This window comes from Dasypus novemcinctus, chromosome 18 (genome assembly GCF_030445035.2).
Source record: "Dasypus novemcinctus isolate mDasNov1 chromosome 18, mDasNov1.1.hap2, whole genome shotgun sequence".
Taxonomy (NCBI): domain Eukaryota; kingdom Metazoa; phylum Chordata; class Mammalia; order Cingulata; family Dasypodidae; genus Dasypus; species Dasypus novemcinctus.
Genome location: NC_080690.1, coordinates 22,690,696 through 22,718,082, shown reverse-complemented (window position 1 = coordinate 22,718,082; position 27,387 = coordinate 22,690,696). Strand labels below are relative to the sequence as shown.

The window sequence follows — 27,387 nt, the reverse complement described above, 5'->3', positions numbered from 1 at the left end:
TGGGTGACCTGAGGAGTCCAGCCCTGGCCTGAACCCTGGAAGGGCCACTTAAGCACCCCCTGGGCCCCAAGTTTTCAGGTGTAAAGGGAAGGGCCTAGATGGGGGCGCCTAAGACTCGGACCAGCCTGATAATGCTGTGAACCAAATTCTGGAAGGCCAGACCCCAGGCAGCACTAGGCTCAGTTAAGACAGCTACCAGGCATGAGCATATGAGTATATGTTCTAATTGTCCTCATTTTAAAGGTTTATCAAATGTTTTAAATCTAAAAAGTAATATTTGTTTACTGCAATACATTCAAACAAAATAAAATCGAAATTCTCTCTGCAAGCCTCTCCGATCCCTTTCCCCACAGGCTGCCATTCTGAACAATTTGGAGCAAACACTTTTCTATTTGCATATCAGCTGATGGTCTGCTAACATAGAATATTATATGTAATGCTTTGCAATCTTTCACCTAACAAGATATTTCTAAAGTAGTCCGTATGATACTTCAGGTTTTGAGCACTGGCATAGTATTCCATAGTAAGGACAAAGCATGGCTTACTTAACTCTGTCCCATCAATGGTATGAACCTCTCCGTGCTAGTTATCATGAGCTCATCTATAGGATACAATCCCAAAACTGGGGCTGCAAGGTTGGAGAGAGAGAGAGAGAGAGAGAGAGAGAGAGAGAGAGAGAGAGAGAGAGAGAGAGTGTGTGTGTGTGTGTGTGTGTGAGAGAGAGAGAGAATGCTGTTTTGACAAGATGATGAAAGCTTGTCTTCCAAATGGTCTACATCAAGTCACCCTTTCATGAACTTTATTTTTGGAATTAAAAATATATATTTTTTAAACCAAAATATGATTAGTTTAAAAGAAAACAAAAATTCACCATGCCCCACAGACAAGCAGAGGGAGGCATGGCAGGGATCTGCAGAATCTCTGGCTGTTGCTCTCCTGCTCCGCTTGCCAAATGAGACTCCATGCCAGCTTTCCTTGGCAGGCCATGCTTGTGTCCACTTGGCCCGCTATTAAGGCTGTTCCTCAACCTCCTGGCAGGAACTCATGGGCAGGACCAAGCTTTTAAGGAAGGCTTGCCCTGGCTGCAAGCCAGCAGATGGCCAGGCCTGTGCCCTAACTGCAGCCAGCCAGTGTACTGATGACTTCCAGACTGGGATCTTCAGTGCTACTTGCCCTGAGCTTCAGATCTGCTAGCCTTCTCCCTTAGCTGCTCAGATGCAGCACATCTGGAACAGAATGCCTCCTCTTGTCCCATCCCATCCTCACCTCAAACATTCTCCTCTGGTGGCCCCATCTCAGAAATAGCTCCTGCACTCTACCCCATCCCACTCCCAAGTCACTCATGAAGTCAGAAGCCCAAGCACCATCCTGCTCTAACCTCTCTCATTCCCACAGCTAATAAAAACTGACCAAATCCTGTTGGTTTCATTCTCCATACTGGCTTCTAACCCAGCCCTTCATCTCCTCCCATGACGTTCCTGCCCTGGCCCAGTCCATGTGTTCTCTTGTCCAGAGAGCTGGACTAGCTGTCAGCCAGTGTCCTGACTCCAGCTTGGCTCCCCACTGAGTCCATTTTGGAGAGTCCCAGAACAGGTTTGTAATTGCATCATGCCACCAAGCTCCACCCTCTCCTTCTCCATCAACCAAGGGGTCAAGTCTAATTGGTTCATGGCAGCAAGATGCCAAACCTCCCTCCTGCCTATCCCCACCACCATCCCTGCTCTGGGGCCCCATCCTCTTAGAAAGCAGCAGCAAGTTGGGAAAGAACAATCAAAGCAGCAGGCTGCCACAGACACTACCAATGTCCATGATACCTTATGAAAATCCCCAGGAGAGAGCAGATGGGGCTCACAGCAGCTAAGTGGCCACATCCCACATGGGAAGTCCTGGGTTTGGTTTCCAGTGCCTCCTAAAGAAGACAAACAGACGATGAGCAGACATTGAGCAAAAACAAGCAGACAACAAGGAAAAACAAGGAGACAATGAGAAACAACAAAAAGCAGACAATGAGCAAAGACAACTGAGCAGACAACAAGCAAAAACCAAAAAGACAAACAGGGAACAGATGTGGCTCAAGCAGTTGAGCACCAACCTCCCACATGGGAGGTCCTGATTTCAGTTCCCAGTGCCTCCTAAAGGAAAAACAAGCAGACAATGAGCAAAAACAAGCAGCAAACAGGTGAGGGAACTTGGGGGGGTGGCACGACTGTCCTGCGAAGTCAGGACAACATGGATCCTCACACACTGAGAGAAAAACTTCAAGTGTGCTTGGGCCCAGACTCTCATAGCTCAGAGACTCAACGTGTTCACTCCCTTTCCTCCCGCAGGACAAACTCTCCCTGGGTCACTGCCTTCTACATATCCTCCTGCCAATGCCTTCCAAGCTCCCCTCTCTTGCTTATGGTCACTGGGTTGTCGGGACTCTATCATTTCTTTCTTTGAATCACATCTGACTCTGAGGAATCTTGGATTGAGCTAAACTCATCATGCTATTCAAGTCATAGTCACCTAATTTCGTCAATTCAATATAGTCTCCTTTGACAAACAAAATGGAATATACAAAATATTTCCAGGCAGTTAGGGAAATGCAAAGCAAAACCACAACAAAATACACCTCACACTCACAAGGATGACTATTATTTTAAAAACAGAAAATAAGTATTGGAGAGGATGCAGAGAAATTGGAACGCTCCTGCGTTGCTAGTGGGAATGTAAAATGATATAGCCATTGTGGAAAGCAGTGTGGTAGTTCCTCAAAAAGTTAAATACAGAAGTACCATATGACCTGACAGTTCCCAAAGAAATTGAAAACAGGGACTCAGATACTTGTACACCAATCTTCATAGGAGAATTATTCACAATTGCCAAAAGGTGGAAACAACCCAAGTGTTCATCAACAGATGGGTGGAAAAACAAAATGTGGTATATATATACAAAGGAATATTATTCAGCCATAAGAAGGAATAAATTTCTGAGACATACTTCAGTATAGATGAATCTTGAAAATATGATGCTAAGTGAAATAAGCAAAGCACATAGGGACAAATACTGTGTTATTTCAATAATATGAAACATCTAGAAACGAAATTTGTAGAGACAGAAAGTAGATTAGAGGTTAACAAGGAACAAGGGGAGGGAAACGGACTTTGGCCCAGCGGTTAGGGCGTCCGTCTACCATATGGGAGGTCCGCGGTTCAAACCCCGGGCCTCCTTGACCCGTGTGGAGCTGGCCCATGCGCAGTGCTGATGCGCGCAAGGAGTGCCTTGCCACGCAAGGGTGTCACCCGCGTGGGGGAGCCCCACGCGCAAGGAGTGCGCCCGTGAGGAAAGCTGCCCAGCGTGAAAAGAAAGTGCAGCCTGCCCAGGAATGGCACCGCCCACACTTCCCGTTCCGCTGACAAAAGAAGTGGACAAAGAAACAAGACGCAGCAAACAGACACCAAGAACAGACAACCAGGGGAGGGGGGGAAATTAAAATAAATAAATAAATCTTTAAAAAAAAAAAAAAGGAACAAGGGGAGGTCTTCCTTGGTGAGTACAGAGTGTTTATAAATTTTGGAAATTTTAAAATAAAATTAATTTAAAAAAAAAAAGAAAAGAAAAATTTCCTGGCAAGACCATAGACAGAAACAGTTAGACAAGATATTTCCCACACATTGACCTAATTTAAGCTTTTTTTTCCCCTAAACTGTAAGTCTTGTCCCTCCTAAACTGCCCAAGGCACCTATCCAGATTCCACCCTTGCATATCTGACACATGCTCCACTTTGTCTCTTCCCCAAAGCCTCCCTAATACTCTGCACAGTTTCATGTTTCTGAGACTCTGCTAAATCCATTCTTTCCCTTTAGGATGCTCCTCCCACCACCTTGATCTAACTTTTTTTTTTTTGGTAACAGTTTTATTGAGATAATTCACATACCATAAAATTCACTCATTTAAAGTATACAATTCAATGGCTCCAATAGTATATTCCCATGGGGAGCTGATGTGACTCAGTGACTGAGCACCGGCTTCCCACATCCATCCCAAGGTGCTGGGTTCAATCCCTGGCCCCAGTACCTAAAAAAAAAATTTTTTTTTAAAGTATATTCCCGTTATATGACCATCACCAGTCAATTTTAGAATATTTTCATCACCCCAAAGACTTTAGTCATCACTCCTCCCTCACTACCACAGCCCTAGGCAGCCACTAGTCCACTTTCTGTCTTTATAGGTTTGCCTATTTCAGACATTTCCTATAAACGGAATCATAAAATATGTAATCTTTTGTGTCTGGCTTCTTTCATTTAGCATCATATTTTCAAGGTTCATCCATGTTGCAGAATGTTTCAGTACTTCACTCCTTTTTATGGCTGGATATTTTATTGCATGGATATACCACATTTTATTTATCTGTGGATTGTTTCCACTCTTTGGCTTTTTTGAGCCTAATTCCCACTCAGTTGCAGTTCTTGGTTCAGAAGCCCTCTCCTCCAGAATGGCATCCTTGGATGAGGTCAAGTGCTCCTCTGCTGAGTTCCCAAAGCACCTTGCACATACTCTACATTCAGTGCTGTTTGGTGTGTGGCCACCCATTAGATAGGCACTTGCCCCAAATCAGGCCAGTACGATATGTTTCATTACCCGTGGAAGGCTCAGTATGGTGCCTGCCTCCAAGGAATGACAGGAAAGAATGGCAGGAAGTGGACTTGGCCCAATGGCTAGGGCATCTGCCTACCACATGGGAGGTCCGTGGTTCAAACCCCGGGCCTCCTTGACCCGTGTGGAGCTGGCCCATGTGCCGTGCTGATGCGCGCAAGGAGTGCCCTGCCATGCGGGGGTGTCCCCGCATAGGGGAGCCCCACGCACAAGGAGTGCACCCCGTAAGGAGAGCCGCCCAGCACGAAGGAAAGTGCAGCCTGCCCAAGAATGGTGCTGCACACACGGAGAGCTGACACAATAAGATGACGCAACAAAAAGAAACACAGGTTCCCGGTGCCACTGATAAGGATAAAAGTGGTCACAGAAGAACACACAGCAAATGCGCACAGAGAGCAGACAACAGGGGGAGGGAGGGGTGTTGGAAGGGGAGAGAAATAAATAAAAAATAGATCTTTAAAAAAAAAAAAGTAAAGAATGGCTGCAGTGGGAGAGGTCCTATCATTATTAATCCTATCATTATTCCCATATTATAGCTGGGGATAAAGGACTTGCCCAAGGTCACAAAGGCAGTAGGTGGCCGAGCTGGGATTTGTTCATCAGTTTGGTCTGTTCTCATCGTCCATACATTGTCTTTGCCCACCCTCCTCTGCTCTCATCAAAGTCACCAATGACCTCTAAATGGCAAAATCAAAGAGAAGGTTGTCTGATTTTATTTCAATCTCTTGGTCATGTTGGGCATTCACCACCCCTTCTCTTTCAGGCTTTCCTCTGAGACGACTCCCATATCTCAAGGGGGGGCATGTCTGGTCTTTTGGGCAGATCCATCTTCTTCCCCTTCCTGGGGGTATGTCCCATCCTTGGACTTCTACTCTTCTCATTCTACTCTTCTCATTCTATGCTCTCCCTTGGGACCTCGGCCACACCTCTGCCCTGATTCCCAAAGCTGTGTCCCCAGCTTAGACCTCACACCTGAGAACCAAAAGTAGCCTCCACATCTCCACTTACAGGGCTCTCAGATCCTTCGATCCCATCTTTTCACCCACTCTCCACCCTGGTCCTTCTCCCACATGCCACCATTATTTCACTCTACCACCTACACAGATGCCTAAGCCAGAAGCAAGGACATTGGCCTTGACTCCTCGTTCTCCCTCAGCCTCCTAAAATTCTCCACAATGTCCCCTGCCAATGCCTGAGGACAGGCTGCCATGATCTCAGGCCTGGTTTACTGCAAGAACCTGTTCTTCCCACCTCCTGTGTGGCCTCCACCTCCAATCCACTTCTCAAACTGCAGGTAGTTTTTAAATCATTTCACCCCTTTTCCCCTGCCCTCAAGACAAAGTATAAAGCCCTTCCTCTGGCTTTTGTAATCCTTCAGGAACTGATCTCTGCTTAACTTTCTGGTTACACTCCAAGCCACACCACAATCGGTCTGTGCTGAATGATTTGCCACTTTCAGAAGACACTATCGACATTTGCACCTGCTATTTTATGTAAATGGACACTGGCCAAGCCACCTGGGGTCTCTCACTCTCTTCTTGCCATATGAGACTGTCTCTTGTGAAAAAAACATTGAAATGCAGAAGGAGCTGTAATGACTACAATGACCAGTTCAAACAGAAGAGAAGCCAATCAAGGCAGAGAGAGAAAAATGTTCTGGAAGATAGCCAGCACATCATGCATGTGAGTTTGTCTAAGTCTCACTGGCTGAGAAAAACTATCCTCAGGACCATCTAGCTCACATGGAAATTGAGAAGACTGCAGGGCTCTGCCTCTTGAAAGTTAATTATTAAGTGGTTATTAAAGAATTACAATAGGAAAGAGATGTCCTGATTAGCTCAAGTATCAGGTAGAGCTCCCATTCCAAAATAGGAAACTCAATCCGGTACCCATCAGCTTAGGTGAAGCTGCATGATCTAGCAAGTCAATTGCTTTTTTAAATTTTTTTATTTTCCAACTTTCTAAATAAGAGGAGAGCTAAAATAGCCACAGAAAAATCCTGGAGACAACGACCAACTCAATAGCAATGAGAATCCCTAGGTCTCAGGTTATGGTCCCTAAATATCATTTTCCAAAGATCTTCTAGGAAAAACGGTGACTCTAGGTCTGGTTCAGGAAATGCGAAAGATGCAGTCAGGAGAAGTGGATGTGGCTCAAGCAAATGGGCTCCCGTCTAACATATGGAGGTCCTGGGTTCAGTTCCCAGGGTCTCCTGGTGAAAGCGAACTGGCATGCATGGCGCGGAGAGCTGGTGCAACAAGATGACACAACAAAAAGGAGACACAGAGGAGAGACAGTGAGTGACACAACAAACCAAGGAGCTAAGGTGGCTCAAGCAATTGAGCACCTCTCTCCCATGTCAGAAGGTCCTGGGATCGGTTCCCTGTGCTTCCTAAATAAAAGACAAGAAGAGAAGACAAGCAGACATAGAAGAACACGCAGTGAAAGGGCACAGAGAGCAGACAGCAAGTACAAGTGGCAGGGGGGTAGATAAATAAATAAATCTTTTTTTTAAAAAAAAGATGATATTGGAACATATTGTCATCCCAAAGAGTAAAGAAGTTCTCAAAGGCTACACAGTTGTGTCTAAAAGACTATGAAGCCAAATGAATAAGCTGCAACTGGCCAAGGGACATTTTGAGCATCAAAAAGGTGAATAACTGCAGAAGACTGAAGCAAGACAAATAAATTAAAATCTGTTAGTATGTTATGATACTAAACAAACAAAACACCAAACAAACTTTATTAGTTATCTTTGGAACCAACTCAGTATTTCAAAAACTGGCAAATAAAGGAAAAGAATCAAGCATTTATTCTGTCTCTCCTGTACAGACTGTATCTCAGGGTAACCAAGTGGTTGATTACTGGGTATTTCCAGGTGTAGAAGTATTCAAGCTAGCAAGTGCAGAAGCAAACACAGAATTAGAATACGACCATTTTGCAACCCCTTAAGAAGTATTTAATGGTTCTCAGCAATACATTTCAATGATTCCTTGTGTCACTAAAAGAGAAACAACCAGATATTTTTGTGTCTCCCAATGGAAATGCATACAATATCACCTATTAAATATTCTTTTAAAAAAAGGAACGAGAACCTAATAAAAACCAAACACACAAATTAGAAGGAATAGGATAATGAACCCATAAGTACTAATCACCCAACTTCGACAATTATCAACTTTTATTCATAGGAAAATTATTTCCATTCTTCCCAGAATCCTCTTCCATAGGGCTTGGTGACTTCCCCTGGAGGGACTTGTTGGAAAGAACAAGGGTAGAGAAGAAAGATTGGAAGGAGTAGGGGGTCTCTAGCACTCAACTACATTTGTAATAAAGGCCTAGAGTTCTGACAAGAAAAGAAAAGGGAAAGGGAAAGGAAAAAGGAAAAAGAAAGGAAGAGAGGAGGGGGGAATTCGGCACCACCAGCAGGGAGGGGGTGGTGGCGGTGGTGATGGTAGAGCCTCCCTCACACCTGAATTCCCAGCATCCAGTCATGCAACATAATAGAAATGCTTATGGGCTAAATCCAGGGTAAGAACTGAGAGTTCAGGCTCAGAACTGTAGCAATGCCTGAAATACCTCTCTGGCTATCATATGATAGCTAGGGTCTGGGAAGCAGCAGGTCTTCAAGAAGTGGTTTTTAAATGAGCAAACACTTAAAAATTGAAGCAGCACTACATATGGCCTTTATGGTTTGAAGTACTTGCTACCACCCCACTCAGTCACATCCAATAACCCCAAACTCAGCAGGCCTCTATGGAAGAGGAGCTCCAACCCACCAACATCTCTGCCCTCATGCTCCATGCTAAGGAGCCAGCGGATTCCTCCTGTGGGCTCAGCCTAACTCTTTTCACACTAAGGTCTAGATTCCAAGAAGATTTGTACTCCTGTCCCACACACCCCATCTCCCTTCTTTTTGCCCCTGTAACAGGCCCAACTATTTCTGCCTTAGCATGCTGGTCCCTCTACCTGAAATCCTCTCCCCACTGTTCTCTGTATGGCTGGCTCCTTCTCATTTTTCACAAGTATCACTTATTTGATAGAACTATAACCAGCCATGCTCTCAACAGAAGGTTCCCCCGTGATTTTCTACTACTTATCCCTTTCACAAGTATCATCCTTAATAAGTAATTACATATTTATTTTGTTTACCTACTAACAGTAATAGTAGGTGACACAACAATGGAGCACTTATTACATGCCAAGCTCATGCTAAGCACTTTACATGGATTATCTTGTTTAACCCTCATAACTACCCCATGAGGTAGGTGCCATATTATCACCCTTTCATAGAAGATGAAACTCAGAGAGGTTTCATACCTTGACCACAGTAACAGAGTCATGAAGTAGCGAGCTCACATTTTTAGTCACTACACTACACTTATCTCTTAATGTCTTCCCCCGTCCCTTTGACCTCCACCCTCAGACTATGAGGGTCAAGAGGAAGTCATTCAACAAAACATTCCCAGTCCCTTTCACGGTAACTGGCATAAAACAGGAGCTCCGTAAGTATATATTAAGTGAATGAAAACATTCAAAACAATACCATATGAATTCTTTTCATGTATCTCTACCTAATTCCTCTTTCCCACAAGTCCTTGACATAGGGCCCAGCTCCCAGAATGTACTCAACACATCAGGAAACACTTAGAGCTGGGCTTCTGCAACCACCAAGTTCTGTCCTCTCAGTCCACCAAAAGGGAAGAACCTCTCCAGGTTCTTTCCCCTACTCCTGAGAAGAGATGATAAGAGCAAGATGGACAATGGAGGATACGTGGGATTCAGAGATCCTAAGAGACCAAGTTCTAGCAAAAAATAAAGGTCAGTGGCAGATGTCCTTCTGGGATGGAACCAGGTTAGAAGGCTAGGATGTGGTGGAGAGGCTACACCTGCTCTCACAGAATAAAAACCCTTCCCCAACAACTTGTGCCTCCTAAGAACTGCCCAACACCTGAAATTTTTTCCTTGACACTTCATCAGCTCAGGATACACATACAGATCTCACTGAGGACCTCAGAACTTCCTTGGTTTCCCATTTCAGTCCTCTCCTTTCCTGGAGATGGGGAGGCAAAGACTCTCAGTAACACAGGTCTCTGGCATCAACTTCAGGAGCAGAGAAGACCCTTCTATAGAGAAAAAATGAGGTTTCTGGTCACTCCTTACTTCTGGTTACTACCAGCACCCAAAAGTCCTGAGCATTTCTGGCATATGTGGTCCCAAGAACTCCAAACTGTGTGCCAAGAAACTTTCAGGAAAGCAGTACAAATGCCACAGGGGCTGTGGTTGAGTAAAGGGAACAACATTCTGACCTGACAGGGTCACAGAGTGGTTCTAAGAGGCGGCTCTGGGGCTAGGAATTACTGGGATTCATGGGGGAGGAGGAGGGAAGCAGAGGGAAGGGCAGGTGCAAATGACACTGAATGTGATTACTCTGCCCATGGAGCTTGGCTAAGCGTTTCTCATGTAGTTGCTTGTTGACTTTTCACAACAACCTCAGACAGCAAGTGCTGTTAATACACCAGATGAAGAATCCAAGGCCCAGAGGTCTTAAATAACTTGACTATGATAATCTAATAACTGGCAGGGCAGGGATTCAAAACAAGATTTGTCTAACTCCAAAGTCCACCACACTATGTGCATGAAGCGCTGAGGGGGAAAAGCTCGTGTGTGGGAGAGAAACGCGTGTAAGAGCAAGGGATCCCTGAATGTCATGTTAAAAGCCTGGGTGGGGGAAGCAGACATGGCTCAAGAGACTGAGCTCCCACCTACCACAAGGAAAGTTCCTAGTTTGGTTCCCAGTACCTCCTAAAGAAGACAGCAAGCTGATGCAACAAGAGAGACCAGAAGAAAAGCATAATGAGAGACACAACAAAGCAGGGAGAAGAGATTCCTGTGCCTCCTAAAGAGAACAAGCAAGACAGTGAGCTGACTTGACAGGCAGGTAAGCAAGGTGATGTAACAAGAGACAAGAAGAAAAACACAATGAGAAACACAATAAAGCAGGGAGTGGAGGTGGCTTAAGAGATTAGGCACCTCTTTCCCATATCGGAGGTCCCTGCTTTGGTTCCCGGTGCCTCCTAAAGAAATAAGGGGGAAGCAGATGTGGCTCATGTGATTCGGCTTCTGATTCCCGGGGCCTGGTAAAGGCATGCCTGCACAGCGAGCCAGGTCCACGTGACGAGAGACATGGTAAGATGACCAACAAAAGAGAGATGCAGGGAAGAGTCAAGGCAAGGTGCAACAGAAACCAGGAACTGAGGTGGAGCAAGCAACAGGGAACCTCTTTTCCACATCGGAGGTTCCCGGGACTGAATCCCAGTGAAAGCCTAGAGGAGAAAATGAGAAGAGAAGACAAAAAGAAACAGACACAGAAGATCACAGAGCGAATGGACACAACAAAACTGCAGGGTTAGGGAGAGGGGGTGGGGGAAAAAAAACAAGGAAGATGAACAGACACAGCAAGTGCAAACAATGAGGTGGTAGGGAGAAATAAATAAAATAAATCTTAAAAAAAAAAAAAGCCTGGATGGTGTCTCAAAAGGCGGGCCATGTGCTGAGTGCTATAGGAAGACTGGCCTAGCATGTTTATGGAGGATGATGGAGGGGTCCAGGGAAGATGAGAAACCTGTGTCCCCATATGCTCTACAGGGGACCCGCAGCACCAGGAGTGGAACAAGAGAAACAAAACAACCAAATGCCAGTGGACCATCAATGATGTTCATCTTCAGACTTAAGCAAATCTTCCTCCACTTCCAGTCAGTCCATAAAACTCACCGAGTTCCAACTTCCATCATTTCTCCTCCTTATCCAAAAGCAAGGACAATCAGGCTGCTGGCAGCTCCTACAACCCAGCATCCCAAAGAGCTTTCCTCTTCTTCCCCACCTCCACTCCCATAAGGAAGATAAACAACTTCTCTTGAACATTTAACTTAAAGTCATCGTCCACGGTTATTGTATTCAATAAATTTTATATTTTAAAGGTATGTATTTTCACTTTACTGGTCTAGTTTGCAAGGTAAACAATAGCTGATTTCATTTTTTTGAACCGCCTTTTAACCTCACTAAGTGATGATGAGAACATTTTCTCTAGGGGATGAATCATCTGACCATCTTCCCTTTCCAGTTACCAATCATGAAGTATCAATATCTCTGCTCAAGCGTACCACTTGGGAGATGGGAGTAGTGAGAATGTGAATTGACATTCCAGTCATCCTGCCCTTTACTAACCCCGGGGTGGGTGGTGGGGGTTTTGTGGAGAGAGATGGAGGCTGGAATCAAGGACATCTCTAATTCGTACATCTGATACATCTGTGTGCCTGTGCCTCAGAGAGTCAACCCCACTTTAGTGCTGAGAGGAAAGGAGAACAGAGCTTCTCACTCATGCAACTGGCAGGCCCTCACTGAAGAAGTTGGATTTATTGGCTAAATACATGATTATGATTATACATACTACAACACTGCTTTCAGGAAACACTGCCAGGCCAGCGGCGGGGAAGAAAACCCTCGCTCAGCTAGCTCAGCAATTTTCCAGAAGGCCTAGCCCACAGGCCAACGCGAAGACGCAATGATCCCAAAGGGCTTATTCTATGTATGTGGGAAGTGGAGGGGCTTTCCCGCTCAGCTTCCTAAGCATTGCCACAGGACGGATCTCTTGCTACATCAGAGTGAAAAAGCTTCTATGAGCACTGCCTACACTGTCCGGCCACTCACGAGACCCTCTCCTTTCAAACTACCTGTGGGCCCAGGAAGGGAAGAGGTGGCCCAAGCACAGGCAGCGCGTCACAACTGCGGTTCCTAACACCTTAACCGCGTCCGGGCCCAGCCAAGCCGCGGCCAGCAGCCCCCGGATTCCCAGCGAAGCCTCTCAGGCCCGGCTCTGTCTACGTGATCCCTCAGGCCGTTCGAGAAGCCCCGCCTCTGGCTTCCCGGCCCGGCGGCTCACCCTCGAGCGTCTCGCACTGCACCAGGTTGAGGTAGTCCGCCTGGTTAAGCACGCCGGCCTTCAGGCCGCGCACCAGCCCCTCCAAGTAGCCATTGTCCACGTTGAAGTAAAGCTCCGGAAAGGACGACATGGCTGCAGCAGGACCGGAGAACCCGACCGGCGGTCAGGCAAGGCAACTCCACCATCGGCTGACGCGGCGCCCGCACCCGGCTGTCAAGCGCGTCAGGTGACGCGCCAGTGCCTCATGTGACCACAACTGGGCGGGGCTCCGAGCGGCGCCCGGCTTCCGGATGGTTTTGAGCGGAAGCATTGCGCAGGCGTGGGCGGGCAGGCGGTCCACTGGCGCCTGCGCGCTGAGTGAGGCAGCTCTCGAGTGCCCTGGCAAAGGAGTGGCTTGGAGTGTCCGAGGTCGGCCGCGTGGTGGCGCCCCGTGGCCGCAGGGATTGGATCGGGCCCTCTCGCTAGCTTTCCCTGGTCTGGGGCCACTGGCATTCTGGGGATCAGCCGGCTAAAGGTGGGAGCGGGCGGTGCTTCTTGTGCTCGGCAAAGATTCCGTACTGTTAAACCACCTCAGAGGGGAGCTGAGGTCTGGCGAGGGCAGGCCTTGCCGGAGTTACACGTCGAATTGGCTGCATACCCCCCACCCTGCAGCCTACTGCTTTGTTTGCCAGCGGCGAATTACAACCCTTATGCCTCGTTGTGCCCTCTGCTTCGTTGTATTTGGTTGCAAGATACTCGAGCGCCGAAGCACGGCTCTCCTCCGCCTCCCCCATCGACGCCTGACTCCCTAAATAAGCGCGCGTGTATATGACTAAGATGACTGGGTAGCACAGGCCTTGGGGGAATCGTGTTCGTGTATGTGTGTAATATTTATTTGCCTGGGGGCATCACCACCCCTCTGCACCCTCAACCCTCCAAAGGCCACGTATGAAATAACGCCACAGCCTTGGGGTTGGTTCCAGCCTTTATTCGCGCCCCCGTGCCCCTGCCCCAACCCCATCGTGGGCCGCCTAGTTGCGGCTGCAGGGGTGTGTGCCGGTACCCAGTTTGCGGCAGTAGCAAAAGGCATTGAAGAAGCGGCAGTAGCACGTGGCGCACGGGTCACAACACTGCACCTGTTGTCCCAGACAGGACTCGTGCAGCCGTACGCAGCGACGCGGGGAACGCGGCTCCCGGCCTTGCGGGTCTACGGCCTGCAGAGGTGATGACCAGGAACGTGAGTGCGGGGAATCCAAAGGGGTACAGGATGGCAGTGGAGCAAGGGCGGGGGGTCTGCGGTTACCCCCTCAGGTAAGTGGATCCGGGGGTAGAGAGTGGGGATTGTGCCCCCTCCCAAAGCCTGCCTCTTCACCCCTTTCCCTGAGCAGTTACCTCTGCCAAGGCCTGGGCCTCCTGCAGCAGGGTCTCTTCTGACAGATCCTCATCAGTCCTCTTCAGCTGGGGTGGCAGATCTAGACCTAGGGCAGACCATGTTTATGCTGAACCCCCTATGCACAAACAGCCACCTCCCGGGGCTAGAGTTGGGAAGGGGGCAGGAGGGCTCATACCGGGTGGGACAATGTGTTACCAGAGGGCATCCAGGTCCCACCCAGCCCCACCCTTACCCACACTGACCTGGGAACTCTGGGAACAGGGCCTGGTCGGGCCTTCTGATGCCCTGCAAGGGGGCCAGGCCCATCTGGGCCCCCTGCATGGCAGGCGGTGCCAGCAACAGGGCACAGCTCAGCAGCACGGCAGTCAGCATGGCCTGGCTTAGCAGGAAGAGCCACCACTTAGTCCCTCCCCATCATAGGAGCCCTAGAGGTTTTCATCCCAAAGAGAGCCCTCCCCCCCCCCCTCCAAGAGAGTAGGACTCCCTGCTCAACCTGAGAACTTACCTCTGCTTCCTGGATCCCTGTCGGGAAAGTTCCTGGCCACCCCGTGCCTTCAGCTTATATGGCAGGGCCTAATGAAGAGCCCACACGTGACTGCTCCCCACAGCCAGGGCATGTGGGTTCCTCCCAGGAGGTGGGGGCTCCATGCGAGCCTCTCTCCCTGCACCCTGGACCTTTGGGTGCTGTACAGGAGGGGTGCCTACGTCCAATTTGATTTGAGGTGAGGTCTCCAGGAGCCAATCAAGGTTTGGGAACCAGATAGGGTGTACAGGGCCCCCAAATTTCCAGTGAGCAGAGCCCAGAGGTTGGGCCGGGCTGGAGCCATTAGCAATAACAAGGCAGGCGGCCCTGAGGGCTTTAATTTAATTTGTGGCCCCGGAGATGCTCATTCAGGCCCTGTGTGGGATGTTCTATTTCCCTTGCTTCCAGGAACTTGGGTTGAGAACATGAAATGGGGAGACAGGCCAGTGGCCAGAGTGGGGGATGGGGGGAGGGCACAGACCTAAGCCCTGGTCTGTGAGGGAGAGGGGAGGGAAGAAGCCCCCCTAGTTAAAACCAGGCCTTCCTGCCTACATCCTTGGCCTCACCCTTCCCTCCCCCTGCTCTCTCCAGACTCCTCCAAGAACCCCCACCTCTGTTCCTGCCCCCAAACCCCTTTCTGCCTGAGGTTCCTGGAAGCCAAGGAAGCAGAACGAACTGTTCCCTAGATGGGCAGCATCTGCGGAATAAAAAGCTTTCAGGCTGCCTGCCTCATTAGTGCTAATGGCTGCTTCCTTCCGTCCTGCGCTGTCATGCCTGTGCCCACGCCTGGTCTCCTCGGCACGAGGCTAGGGTAGGGACTGCCCATTCCATGAACATGGCAGGAGACATAGGGCCCCCACCTGCACCTGTCTTAGTATACACTTGCCCAGCTGGGAAAGGAAGACAGGCCAATTCAGCCTTGAGACCTCCATGGGCAATCTGGGCTGGCCCAAGGCAGCAGGGAGAGGAGGAAGGGGCTGTTGGGGTTTGCAGCCCAGGCACATGGGCCATTCTGACCAGAAGGAGGCCTGAAGAAGTGCTCCCAGCAGCTGGTGGAAAGCCCAGGTTACCATCTGACACCCTTTGACCTGGCCTTCGTACCAGCAATTGGTGTTGGTATTCAGGCTGCATGGTGGGGGAGAGAAAGCCCGGGAGCAGGCACTGGGCAGAGAGAGGGCGGGCCTCTGGCAGGCTTCCAAAGAAGGCCCCTGGCACCTGGTCTGGCAATAGGCTGGACCTGGACTCACCCCTGGTTGGCTCGGGGTAACAGTCCTAGGAGCTCAGAAGGAGGAAGCAGGGAAAGCCTCTCTGTGGCTGTGGCATTTGAGCTGAGCCCTCAGAGCAGTCCAGCAAAGGGCCAGTCCTCTTTCTCCCCCGAGAATGGTCCTGGCTGTTTCGGTGACTGTCACAAAGCAAACCTGGTATCCAGGCCTCTCTGACAGCTAGCAAAGACCTATCTCTCTCAGAAGCTGCAGTCGGGCAGTGGCCCACCCCAGGCATTTCTCTTCTCAGTGGTGCAGGGTAAAGATGTCAGGCACCCAAGTGTGTTCCATCCTGGCTGGGCTGCCTGGGGCTAAGGACGGGCAATACAGCAAACACATCCTGAGATGCCCTCCCCAAGTCCTTGGGCCCTGGCCCCATGCCTGGAAATTCTGGCTGAAGATGTGGTAGAAGGGAGCAGGGACTGCATGGGGATTTTAGAAAGGTGCTCCAGGTGAGGTGAGGGTGGGGGCTTTGGGCACCTGGCTGGGCCTGGTCAGCACCCATGGTAAAGATAGCTCTTCATGGCTTGAGGTAGAGCCTCCTCCTACACAGGCACTTGTTTGTGCTCGCCTACAGAGAATTAGCTCTCTTCACCTACGTGTATGCAGACAGGTGTGACAGCCTGTGATGGACAAGGTGTAACGGCCAGCAATGGACAAGAACCTGAGGCACTCACAGGAGCAACCCATATCTCTGGTTAGGTCCAACTGGGGAAATAGAATGGGATCTGGAGGATTGTGGGAAAATGGAGAAGGAAGCTCCAGGAATCAGTCCTTCCACTAGAACAACTATTAAACAGTCAGGACCTGTCTGAATCAACAATTTCTTGTGTATGTATGTTTTTATTTTATTTTTTGTTTTTATTTTAATTTTTGGTTTTTTGCTTTTGTTTTTGTTTTGTTTTGTTTTGTTTTTGACTCAACTATTTGGAAACTCGGGAGTCCAGTAGAGCACTGTCCTGCATCCAGGTAAAAGTGGGAGGTAAATATCAGTAAATTGTTTTCTCCTTGTGGCAGGCAGCAGTGGGGTTTGTCACCTGGTATAGCTTGCTGGTGTCAGAAAGGGACATAAAAAGCCACTTCCCCAAGGTCCAGGGTGGGCATTGACCAATCAGTGATCACAGCTTTTGATTATTCAATTTGGATCTCTGGAGGCCCTGCTCTGAGGGCGGCCATTGTTCCACCTGCCCTGTACAAAGGCAGAGGAGGAGACTTAAGGACAGTACATGTCCCCAAAGGTGCAGAGAACAGTTGAAGGGCTGCATTTGCTGGGTAGGTCAAGAAAGTGCAGCTTTGGGAAGCCACGGAAGAAGCTCCTGGCACCTTTGCCAGCTCTTGCCTCATGCCCTATCCAAGGGAACCTGGAGATGGCTGGTGCTCCCTTGTTCCAGCTGAGAAAGACTGACTTTAGAAACTTCTCTACAATGAGCCTGCACACACACACACACACACACACACATACATTGCCTTCAGGCAAAAACAACATGAGACAACTAAAGCCATGAGACAGCCTGGGACAAAGGCTTACCTGCTCTAAGTCTGATGCTGGAACACCTGGGAGAGAGAGAAAGTCTGTCTCCTGGGAAGGAGAGGAGGTACTCAAACTCCTGTAAACAGGGAAACTCCTAAGGCCACTAGTAAGCACAAGTCCAAGTCAAGAAAGAGGCCCTGAAAAGAGACAGGGAGGACCCTGCACTTTGCGTTCATTGCGCAGACCTTTCTGATAGGAGCTCTACCACTCAAAATCTTTGCCATATCACCAGCTGGTTATAAACTCAAGAAACAGAAATCTCAGAATAAATCCCATACTTAACATTTTAAAATATTACGAAACAACAAAACATTATAACAAAAGATTACAAGACACACAAACTAACTGGAAATGATGATCCATCCAAAGGAAGAAAATAAAAATCCAGAAAACATCAGTGAACAAGACCAGACTGTGGACATACCAAAGACTTTTTAAAAAATGATCTTTAATATGCCTGGGGAGATGAAGGAAAACAGAGAAAGAACTGAAAGATAACAGGAAAGCAAAGAATGAACAATGTGATAATCTCAATGAAGAGACAGAAATTTTTAAAAAGAACCAAACAGAACTACTGGAGTTGAAAACAACAATATCTTAAAGGAAAAATTCCCAGGAGGGTTTCAACAGCAGATTGGAGATGGCAGAAGAAAGAATCAGCATACTCAAAGTCAAGACGAGTTAAATGAATTAGGCTAAAGAGCAGAAAGAAAAAAGTAATAAAAACAAAAATAACTAAAAGATCTCTGGGACACTATTAAGAATATGAATATATGCCATATGGGAGTCCCAGAAGGAGAAGAAAAAGAGAAAGGTGCAGAAGGAATATTCAAAGAATAGAGAAATCACAAACTGAGCAAGTGGCATGAATATGCACATCTAAAAAGGCCAAGAATACCAAACAGAATAAACTTGTAGCAAAAATGCCTCATCACATACTGGGTCAAACTGTCAAATGCAAAGGAAAAGGAGAGAATTCTGAAAGCTGCAAGAGATAAGCAGTGTATTATATACAAGGGAGCCCAATTAGATTAAGGGCCAATTTCTCATTAGAAACAATGGAAACAAGAAAACAGTGGGCTGGAATACTTAAAATGTTGAAAGAAAACAATTGCCAAATAATAATTTCATATCTGGTGAGACTTTATTTCAAAAATGAGGGAGAGGGAATCGGCTGTGGCTCAATCAGTGCTCCCGTCTACGATATGGGAGGCCCTGGGTTCAATCCCGGGGTCTCCTTGTGAAAGCATGCTCGCCCACACACCATGGAGAGCTGCCGGCCTGCAAGCACCATGGAGAGACAAGTAAAAACACAGAAGAGCATGCAGCAAGTGGACACGGGGCAGACAGCAAGCAAGCCACAAGGGGGCAGGGGGGATTAAAAAAAAAATTATAAAAAAAAAGTCAAGTAAGTTATAAAAAAAAAAGTGAGGGAGAGGGAAGCAGATGTGGCTCAAGCAGTTGGGTGCCCTCCTACCACATGGGAGGTCCTGGGTTCAGTTCCCAATGCCTCCTAAAGAAGACAAGCAAGACAGCGAGCTGACACAACAGACTGGCCCAGTGTGATGCAATGAAGAGACACTACAAGGAAACAGAATGAGAGACACAACAAGAGGAAGTGAAGGTGGCTCAAGCCACTCGGTGCCTCCCTCCTACATGGGAGGTCCCAGGTTTGGTTCCCAGTGCCTTCTAAAAAAATAAAATAAAAGCAAATAACAAACAGACACAGAGTGGACAGCAAGAGAAAATAATGAGGAAGGAATAAATAAAATTTTTTAAATGAGGGAGCCATTAAGACATTCCCAGATAAACAAAAGCTGAGGTAGTTCATCACTGCTAGATCTGCCCTATGAGCAATGCTAAAGGGAGTGCTTCAGATTGAAATGAAAGGACATTGGACAGTGGTTCAAAATGGCATAAAGAAATAAGACTTCCAGTAAAGGTAACTATTTGGGTAATTATACATGCCAGTACAATTTTATTCTGGTTTGGTTTTTTTTTTTTTTTTTGTATGTAACTCCACTTATATCCTACAGGTGCTAAAATAAAAATGCATAAAAAGTAAAGATAAATATTTGGTTTTGGATATACAATGTACAAAGATATAATCTGTAGCAAGTACAAAAAGGTGGGGTGGGGGAGTATAGAACAATGTATGGGTATTCTACTGAAGTCAAGTGGGTGTCAAATCAAATACAAAGCGGATTTGGCTCACCTGACAGTGTCTGCCTACCACATGGGAGGTCCAGGGTTCAAACCCAGTGTCTCCTGACCTGTGTGGAGCTGGTCTATTCACAGTGCTGATGTGCAGAAGGAGTGCTGTGCCATGCAGGGGTGTCCCCCCACATAGGGGAGCTCCATGTGCAAGGAGTGCACCCCATAAGGAGAGCCACCCCATGGGGAAAAAACGCAGCCTACCCAGGAGTGGCACCACACACACGGAGAGCTGATGCGTCAAGATGATGCAAAAAAAAGAGACACCGTTTCCCAATGCCACTGACAAGAATACAAGCAGACACAGAAGAACACACAGCAAATGGACACAGAGAGCAGACAACAGGGGGTGGGGGGTCAAGGGGAGAGAAATAAATAAAAATTTAAAAAAAATAAAGATACCCAAAAAAATCAAATACGATTGTTATATATTTAAGATGTTATATTTTAATCCCATGGTAACCCCCAAGGAAAATATATAAATAAATATATACAGATAGAAACGAGAAGGAACTCAATATGCTACAATACGAAAATCAAATAAGTATAAAAGCTGGCATTAATGGAAAGATTGAGGGTCAAAAAAAAAAAGGCTTGGTTTACAAAAACTAAAGAGCAAAATGGCAGAAGAAAGTTCTGCATTATCCATAGTGACTTTAAATTGTAAATGGAGTGATGGCAAGCGGATGTGGCTCAATCAATTGGGCTCCCATCTACCATATGGGAGGTCCAGGGTTCAATTCCCAGGGCCTCCTGGTGAAGGCAAACTGACCTGCATGAAGAGCTGGCCCACATGGAATGCTAGTCTGCACGGTGAGCTGGCCCAAGCAGAGAGCTGGTGCAGTAACATGACGCAACATAAAAAGACAAAGAAAAGAGACAATAAAAGACAAGATGCAGCAGACCAGGGAGCTGAGGTGGCGCAAGAGATTGAGCACCTTTCTCCCACTCTGAAAGCCCCAGGACCGGTTCCTGGTGCTGAGAAGACAAGCAGACCAGAAGAACACACAGTGAATGGACACAGTGCAGACAACAAGGGGGGGAGGAAGAAATAAATAAATCTTTTTTTTTTAATGTAAATGGATTAAACTCTCCAGTCATAAAGCAGAAATTGCCAGAATGGATTTTTTTATTTAAAAAAGCATGACCCAACTATATGCTGTCTAGAAGAGACTCATCTTAAATTCAATGTAGGTTGAAAGTAAAAGAATGGAAAAAATATATACCATGCAAGCAATAACCAAAAGAGGGTTGTGGTAGCTATACTAAAATCAGATAAAATAGATTTAAAGTAAAAAACTGTTAACAAGGGTAAAAGATGGTCAATGTATACTGAGAAAGGGGTCAATTCAACAAGAAGACACAATTATAAACATATATGCACTTGAGAGCAGAGCCCCAAAATATATAAAGTAAATGCTGATAGATTTGAAGGGAGAAATAAATGGTTCTACATTAGTGGCAGGAAACATTAAACACAACTGTCAATAATGGATAGAAAATCTAGACAGAAGATAGTAAAGAAATAAAGACTTGAATGATTGGCGGCGGACGTGGTCCAGTGGTTACGGCGTCCGTCTACCACATGGGAGGTCCGCAGTTCAAACCCCGGGCCTCCTTGACCCGTGTGGAGCTGGCCATGCGCAGTGCTGATGTGCGCAAGGAGTGCCCTGCCACGCAGGGGTGTCCCCCATGTAGGGGAGCCCACGTGCAAGGAGTTCGCCCCATAAGGAGAGCTGCCCAGCGCAAAAGAAAGTGCAGCCTGCCCAGGAATGGTGCCACACACACGGAGAGCTGACACAACAAGATGACACAACAAAAAGAAACACAGATTCCCAGTGCCTCTGATAAGGATAGAAGCGGTCACAGAAGAACACACAGTGAATGGACAAAGAGAGCAGACAACCGGGGCAGAGGGGTAGGGGGAAGGGAAGGGAGATAAATAAATATATAAATCTTTAAAAAAATACTGGGAGGTGTGCAGGAAAATTAACATAGCAGGTTAAAAAAAACAAAACACATTAGAGGGGGAACCAGCAAGGTCTAGCAGAGTAAGGAGCTCCTAGAGTCAGCTCCTGCTACAGGGCACTTAGCAAACACCCAGTGCTCTCTGGAGCTAGCTGAAGCACCTGTTTAGGGGCTCCAGGAGACCAAAAGAGCTGCAAAACCCTTGAAGGAGGAGGCTGCACATCTGCAGAGAAAACTCGTAAGTAGAGTGCTCCGTGCCCTGGAGGCCAGTGCCCATCCTCCGCTGGAGGCACAGGCTGCCTTGGAAGCTGTTCCGTGGCTGAAATTGAAAGTTCCACTTCCCCAAAACAGGGGAGGAAGAGACAGTTGGGCACCAATTTCAGCTACTGATGAGTAAATTCAGCGGGCTACAGTATAATCCTGAGAACAGCTGAAGTTTGAGTCTGTCCAAGTCAGAAAGAGGCCAGTAGCTGCCATCTTAGCACTGAGCCTGGCATGAGGGGAAGCGGGGTGGACTGAAAACCCCAGGGCTGGTGGCGACCGGCTTCTTTCCATCCAGATCATATTGCAGCTCTAGCCTAGGCCTCAGTACCACCTCCAGCAGGGAGGAAGCTGCAGGGACCTGTGCCAGCTCTCTGGGAAATTATCAGCCAAACCGTGGGTGGCATGAGCTGCCCCAGGAGCTGGTTTTTTTTTTTTAATCCACCCCCCTGCCCCCCGGTCAGGAGCTGTTCTGTGATGGGAATTGGAAGCTCCATTTCCCAGAAACAGGGGAGGAGGAGACAGTTGGCTGCCGATTTTGGCTACTGATTGGTAGACTTGGCTGGCTAAGATATAACCTTGGGAACAGCTGGGGTGTGAACCAGCCCAAGTCAGAAAGAGGCCAGTAGCCACCATGCTGACTCCGCCCCCAGCCTGAGGGGAAGCCGGGCTGACTGAAACTCTCAGTGTCAGCAGGAACCAGTTTCTGTCACGCACATCAGCCTGCAGCCCTAGCCTAGGCTTCAGGCCTGCCTCTGGTGGGGAGGAGGCTGAGGAGCCCTGCACCAGCCTATACAGGTAACTGCAGGTAACTTTGGCTGCCATAGAGTGAAAATCAGAAGTCTACCAGGGCAACTGCAGTCATCTTGGACCTGCACGGCATAGATTGCTGCCCACACCTGCAGCTCCATCCCTACTCCAGGCAGGGGAGAAAGGGATGTGAAGCTTCATCAGTCTCTCTGGGCAACTACAGTCTAGGCCTGCACTTGGATTATTCCACACACCTGTGACTCTGTCCCTACCCCTGGCAAGGGAGAAAGTTGGAAGAAGCTTTATTGGTCCCTGGCACAATGAGTCAGGTTGAGCCTCCACAGCTTATAGCATCAACTACATGCTTGGCTCCTACTGCACAACCAGCAAGGCAGAAAGGATAGGAAGCCCCAAACTAAAGAGAAAAACTACATCCAGAAAAAAATAGTAAGCCAGATGCGAAGATACCAACAAAAAAATTAAAATCCACACCAAGTAACAGGAAGCTGTGGCCCAGTTAAAGGAACAAGATAAGCCTCTGGATGACATAAAGGACTTGAGACAATGGATCATAGATGTTCAAACAAATCTCCTTAGTAAATTCATGAGATGGCTAAAGAGATTAAGGATATTAAGAAGACAATGGATGAACACAAATAAGAATTTGAAAGCATACATAGAAAAATAGAAGATCTTATGGAAATGAAAGGTGCAATAAATGAAATTAAGAAAACATTGGAATCACATAATAGATTTGAGGAGGCAAAAGAAAGGATTGGTGAGCTTGAAGAAATGGCCTCTGAAAGTGAACGTACAAAAGAACAGATGAAGAAAAGAATGGAAAAAATTGAACAAGGTCTCAGGGAGCTAAATGACAGCAGAATGTCAAATGCCAAAGACAAAGAGAGAATTCTGAGAGCAGCAAGAGAAAAGCAAATTGTAACATATAAGGGATATCCAGTAAGATTAAGTACTGATTTCTCACCAGAAACCATGGAGACAAGAAGACAGTAGTCTGATATATTTAAGATACTACAAGAGAAAAACTTCCAGCCAAGAATTTATATCCAGCAAGACTGTCTTTCCACAAATGAGGACAAAATTAGAATATTTACAGATAAACAGAAACTGAGAGAATTTCTAAGCAAGTGACCAGATTTTCAGGGAATACTAAAGGGTGTGCTAGAGCCTGAAAAGAAAAGACAGGAGAGAGGGGTCTGGAAGAAAGTCTAGAAATGAAGATTACATCATTAAAAGTAACTAAAAGTGTCAAAAGAGTGGTGAAAATAAAATATGACAGATAAAACTCAAATAGTCAGGGATAAACGTAACCAATGATATAAAGCTCTTGTATTCAGAAAACTGCAACTCAATGTTAAAACAAATCAAAAAAGCCTTAAATAATTGGATGAACATTCCATGCTCATGGATTGGAAGACCAAATAACATTAAGATGTCAATTCTACTCAAATTGATATACATATTTAATGCAATCCCAATAAAAATTCCACCAGCATTAAAGAAAAAATTGAAAAGACAATCATTAAATTTATTCGGAAGGGTAAGGAGTCCTGAAAAACCAGAAACATCATAAAAAGGAAAAGTGAATCCTCATCTCCAGACTTTAGATAATAATACCTACCTATAGTGATAAAAACAGCATGGTACAGGCCTAAAGACAGACATAATAGACCAATAGAACCAAATTGATGGTTCAGAAACAGACCCTCACAGGTGTGGTCAAGTGATTTTAACTAGCCTGTCAAACTCACACAGCTCGGGCAGAACAATCCATTCAACAAATGGTGCTGAAAGAATTGGATATCCATAGCTGAAAGAAGGAGAGAGAACCCCTGTCTCATACCTTATCCAAAAATTAACTCAAAATGGATCAAAAAACTAAAAATAAAAGCAAGAACCATAAAACTTCTAGAAGAAATTATTGGAAAATATCTTCAAGACCTGGTGGTATGTGGTGGATTCTTAAAGGAGATTAGAGAAGGACTGAGTGAACTACTGATGTTTAATGTGTGTAGAAGTTTTAATTAGCTTTACTGGAAAAGTGTGGAAATGTATATAGTGGATGGTAACACACCGTGAGTAACAGCTAGTCTATAAATGGGGATGTGACTGAAAATGGTAATCTTGTTATGTAAATGTCAATTGACAGAATGCTAGAGAATAATCTAAGAACTGAATAGCACAGTAAACCAAGAGGTGGATGAGAATTGTGGTTGATGGTACGGATGCAAGAGTGTCTTTTGTTAGCTAGAGCAAATGTATATCACTACTGCAGGGTGTTGGGAATGTGGAGAAGCATGGGAAAAATACAGCTGGAGTGACCCATGGACTCTGGTTAGTAGGAGTAATATAATATTCTTGAATCTATGCAAAAAATGTAGTGTGTTGATACTGAGGCAGTATGGAAAATGTACACTATGGACATAGTAACAATCAGATGATATTTTATCTGTAGCAAATGACACACCACATTGTGGTGTGTTGATGGAGGGGTGTTGTTTGGGAATTCTGCACATGTGCATGATTGTTTTATAAGTTTATAATTTCTGTCATAAAAAATATATTTAAAAATAATAATAGGGTAGGTTGGGGGAAAAACACACCAAATGTAAGATAAGAACAATGATTAGTAGTAAGATTTTGACAATATTCTTTCATAATTTGTAACAAACGTCTCATGACAATGCAAGGTGTTGGTGGAGGGTTGATGTACGGGCCCCCCCTTTTTTTAAAGATTTATTTTTATTTTATTTCTTTCCCCTCCCACCCCCACCCCAGTTGTCTGTTCTCTGTCTATTTTTGCTGCGTGTTCTTCTTTGTCCACTTCTGTTGTTGTCAGCAGCACAGGAATCTGTGTTTCTTTTTGTTGTGTCATCTTGTTGTGTCAGCTCTCCGTGTGTGTGGCACCATTCCTGGGCAGGCTGCACTTTCTTTCGCACTGGGCGGCTCTCCTTATGGGGCGTGCTCCATGCACATGGGGCTCCCATATGCGGGGGATACCCCTGCGTGGCAGGGCACTCCTTGCACGCAACAGCACTGTGCATGAGCCAGCTCCACACAGGTCAAGGAGGCCTGGGGTTTGAACCGTGGACCTCCCATGTGGTAGACGGATGCCCTAACCACTGGGCCAAGTCCTCTTCCCAATGTATGGGCCCCCTGTATGACGTTATGCATGTTTGCTTTGTAAGTTCACAACTTTTACTATACACTTAATTGTTTATGTATGTTCATATACAAATGATATAAAGATAATAATAACAGGGTGGGTTGGGGGAAAATATTTTGTTTAGTAGTAATATTTTGACAATGCTCTTTAATCATTAGTTAAAAATGTTTAACAACAATGCAAGTTATTAGTGGTAGGGTGAGTTATGAGAGTCCTGTATGATGTTATATATGTTTGTTTTGTAAGTTCACAACTATTATCATACACTTATTTATGTTTGTTTATGCATGAGTGATATACTTCAATAAATTTAAAAAATACATTAGAGGGGAGCGGACATAGCTTGGTGGTTGAGCACCTGCTTCCCATGTATGAAGTCCTAGGTTTAATCCCTAGTACCTCCTTAAAAAAAATACATTAGAGGCACAAAACAGCATATTTGAATTGCTTGAAGACTGACTTAGTGATTCCAAGGACAGAACATCTGAACTGGAAAAGACAGGAGAATAGAAAGAGAAAAGAATGCAAAAATGGAACAGGGTCTCAGGGAATTGGATGACAATGTGAAATGCACAAATATATGCATTATCAGTGTCCCAGGAGAAGAGAATGGAAAAGGGGCAGAAAGAATATTTGAGGAAATAATGACCAAAAACTTCCCAACCCTTATGAAAGACATAAATATCAATATCCAAGAAGGACAATGCACCCCAAACAGAATAAATCTGAACAGATCTACTCCAAGACACTTACTATTCAGAATGACAAATATTGTAGATAAAGGGGAAATTCTGAAAGCAGCAAGAGAAAAGGAATGCGTCATATACAAAGGAACCTTGATAAGATTAAATGCTGACCTCTCATAAGAAATCATGGAGGTGAGAAGAAAGTGGTATGGTGTATTTAAGATACTGAAAGAGAAGAACTGCCAACCAAGTATCCAGCAAAGCTGTCTTTCAAAAATGAGGGTGAGTTTAAAGTCTTCAAAAACAAACAAAAACTGAGAGAGTTTGTTACCAAAAGACCAGAATTTCAAGAGATACTAAAGGGAGTGCTGCATCCTTAAAAGGAAAAACAAGGGCAAGAGACTTGAAGAAGAGTATAGAAATGAAAATTATTAGGAAGGGTAAATTAAAGGGTAAAAAAACAGGCAATCATAAGATATAACAATGGGAAGTCAAAGGATAAAATGGACGAAGTAAGTAATGCCTTTATAGTAATAACATTGAATGTTAATGGCTTGAACTCTGCAATTAAATGACATAACTGATACAAAGGATAAAAAGAAAAAATAAGAGCCTATATAATTGCTGTCTACAAGAGACTTACCTCAGATGTAAGTACACAATCAGGTTGAAAGTGAAAGGCTGGAAAAAAAGATATTCCATGTAAATTATAACAAAAAAAAAAAAGATCTGGAGTAGTGTTACTAATATCAGACAAGAAGGGGAGAGAAATAAATAAATAATCTGGGGAAAAAATCAGACAAAATAGATTTTAAATGCAAAACTGTCATGAGAGATGAAGAATGTCATTTTATATTAATAAAAGGGGACAATTCACCAAGATATAACTATAATAATATTTATGCACCTAACCAGAGTGCTCCAAGATATATGAGGCACGCACTGGCAAAACTGAAGGGAGAAGTAGAGGCCTTAACAATAATAGTGAAGACATCAATACACCACTCTCAGCATTGGATACAACATCTGGACAGAAGATAAAGAAAGAAACAA

At 45.8% G+C, this 27,387-nt stretch overlaps 2 protein-coding genes across 3 annotated transcripts in view; both read right to left on the bottom strand.

Annotated features, from left to right (window-relative positions):
* ATP6V0D1 (ATPase H+ transporting V0 subunit d1) overlaps nt 1-12,820 on the bottom strand; it is a 39,918-nt gene extending 27,098 nt beyond the window's left edge. The window contains exon 1 of the mRNA XM_058279855.2: nt 12,581-12,820. Coding sequence (XP_058135838.1) covers nt 12,581-12,710 — 130 coding nt within the window. The 5' untranslated portion in view covers nt 12,711-12,820. The remainder of the gene's footprint in view (nt 1-12,580) is intronic.
* Nucleotides 12,821-13,532: 712 nt separating this feature from the next.
* Nucleotides 13,533-27,387, bottom strand: part of AGRP (agouti related neuropeptide) — an 81,538-nt gene continuing 67,683 nt past the window's right edge. The window contains exons 3-5 of one of the 2 annotated variants that reach the window (XM_004459675.4): nt 14,195-14,327; nt 13,952-14,037; nt 13,533-13,773 (exon numbers count right to left, since the gene is read on the bottom strand). In XM_004459675.4, coding sequence (XP_004459732.1) covers nt 13,591-13,773; nt 13,952-14,037; nt 14,195-14,327 — 402 coding nt within the window. In that variant the 3' untranslated portion in view covers nt 13,533-13,590. The remainder of the gene's footprint in view (nt 13,774-13,951; nt 14,038-14,194; nt 14,328-27,387) is intronic. The other variant, XM_058279852.2, reaches the window with a different exon arrangement.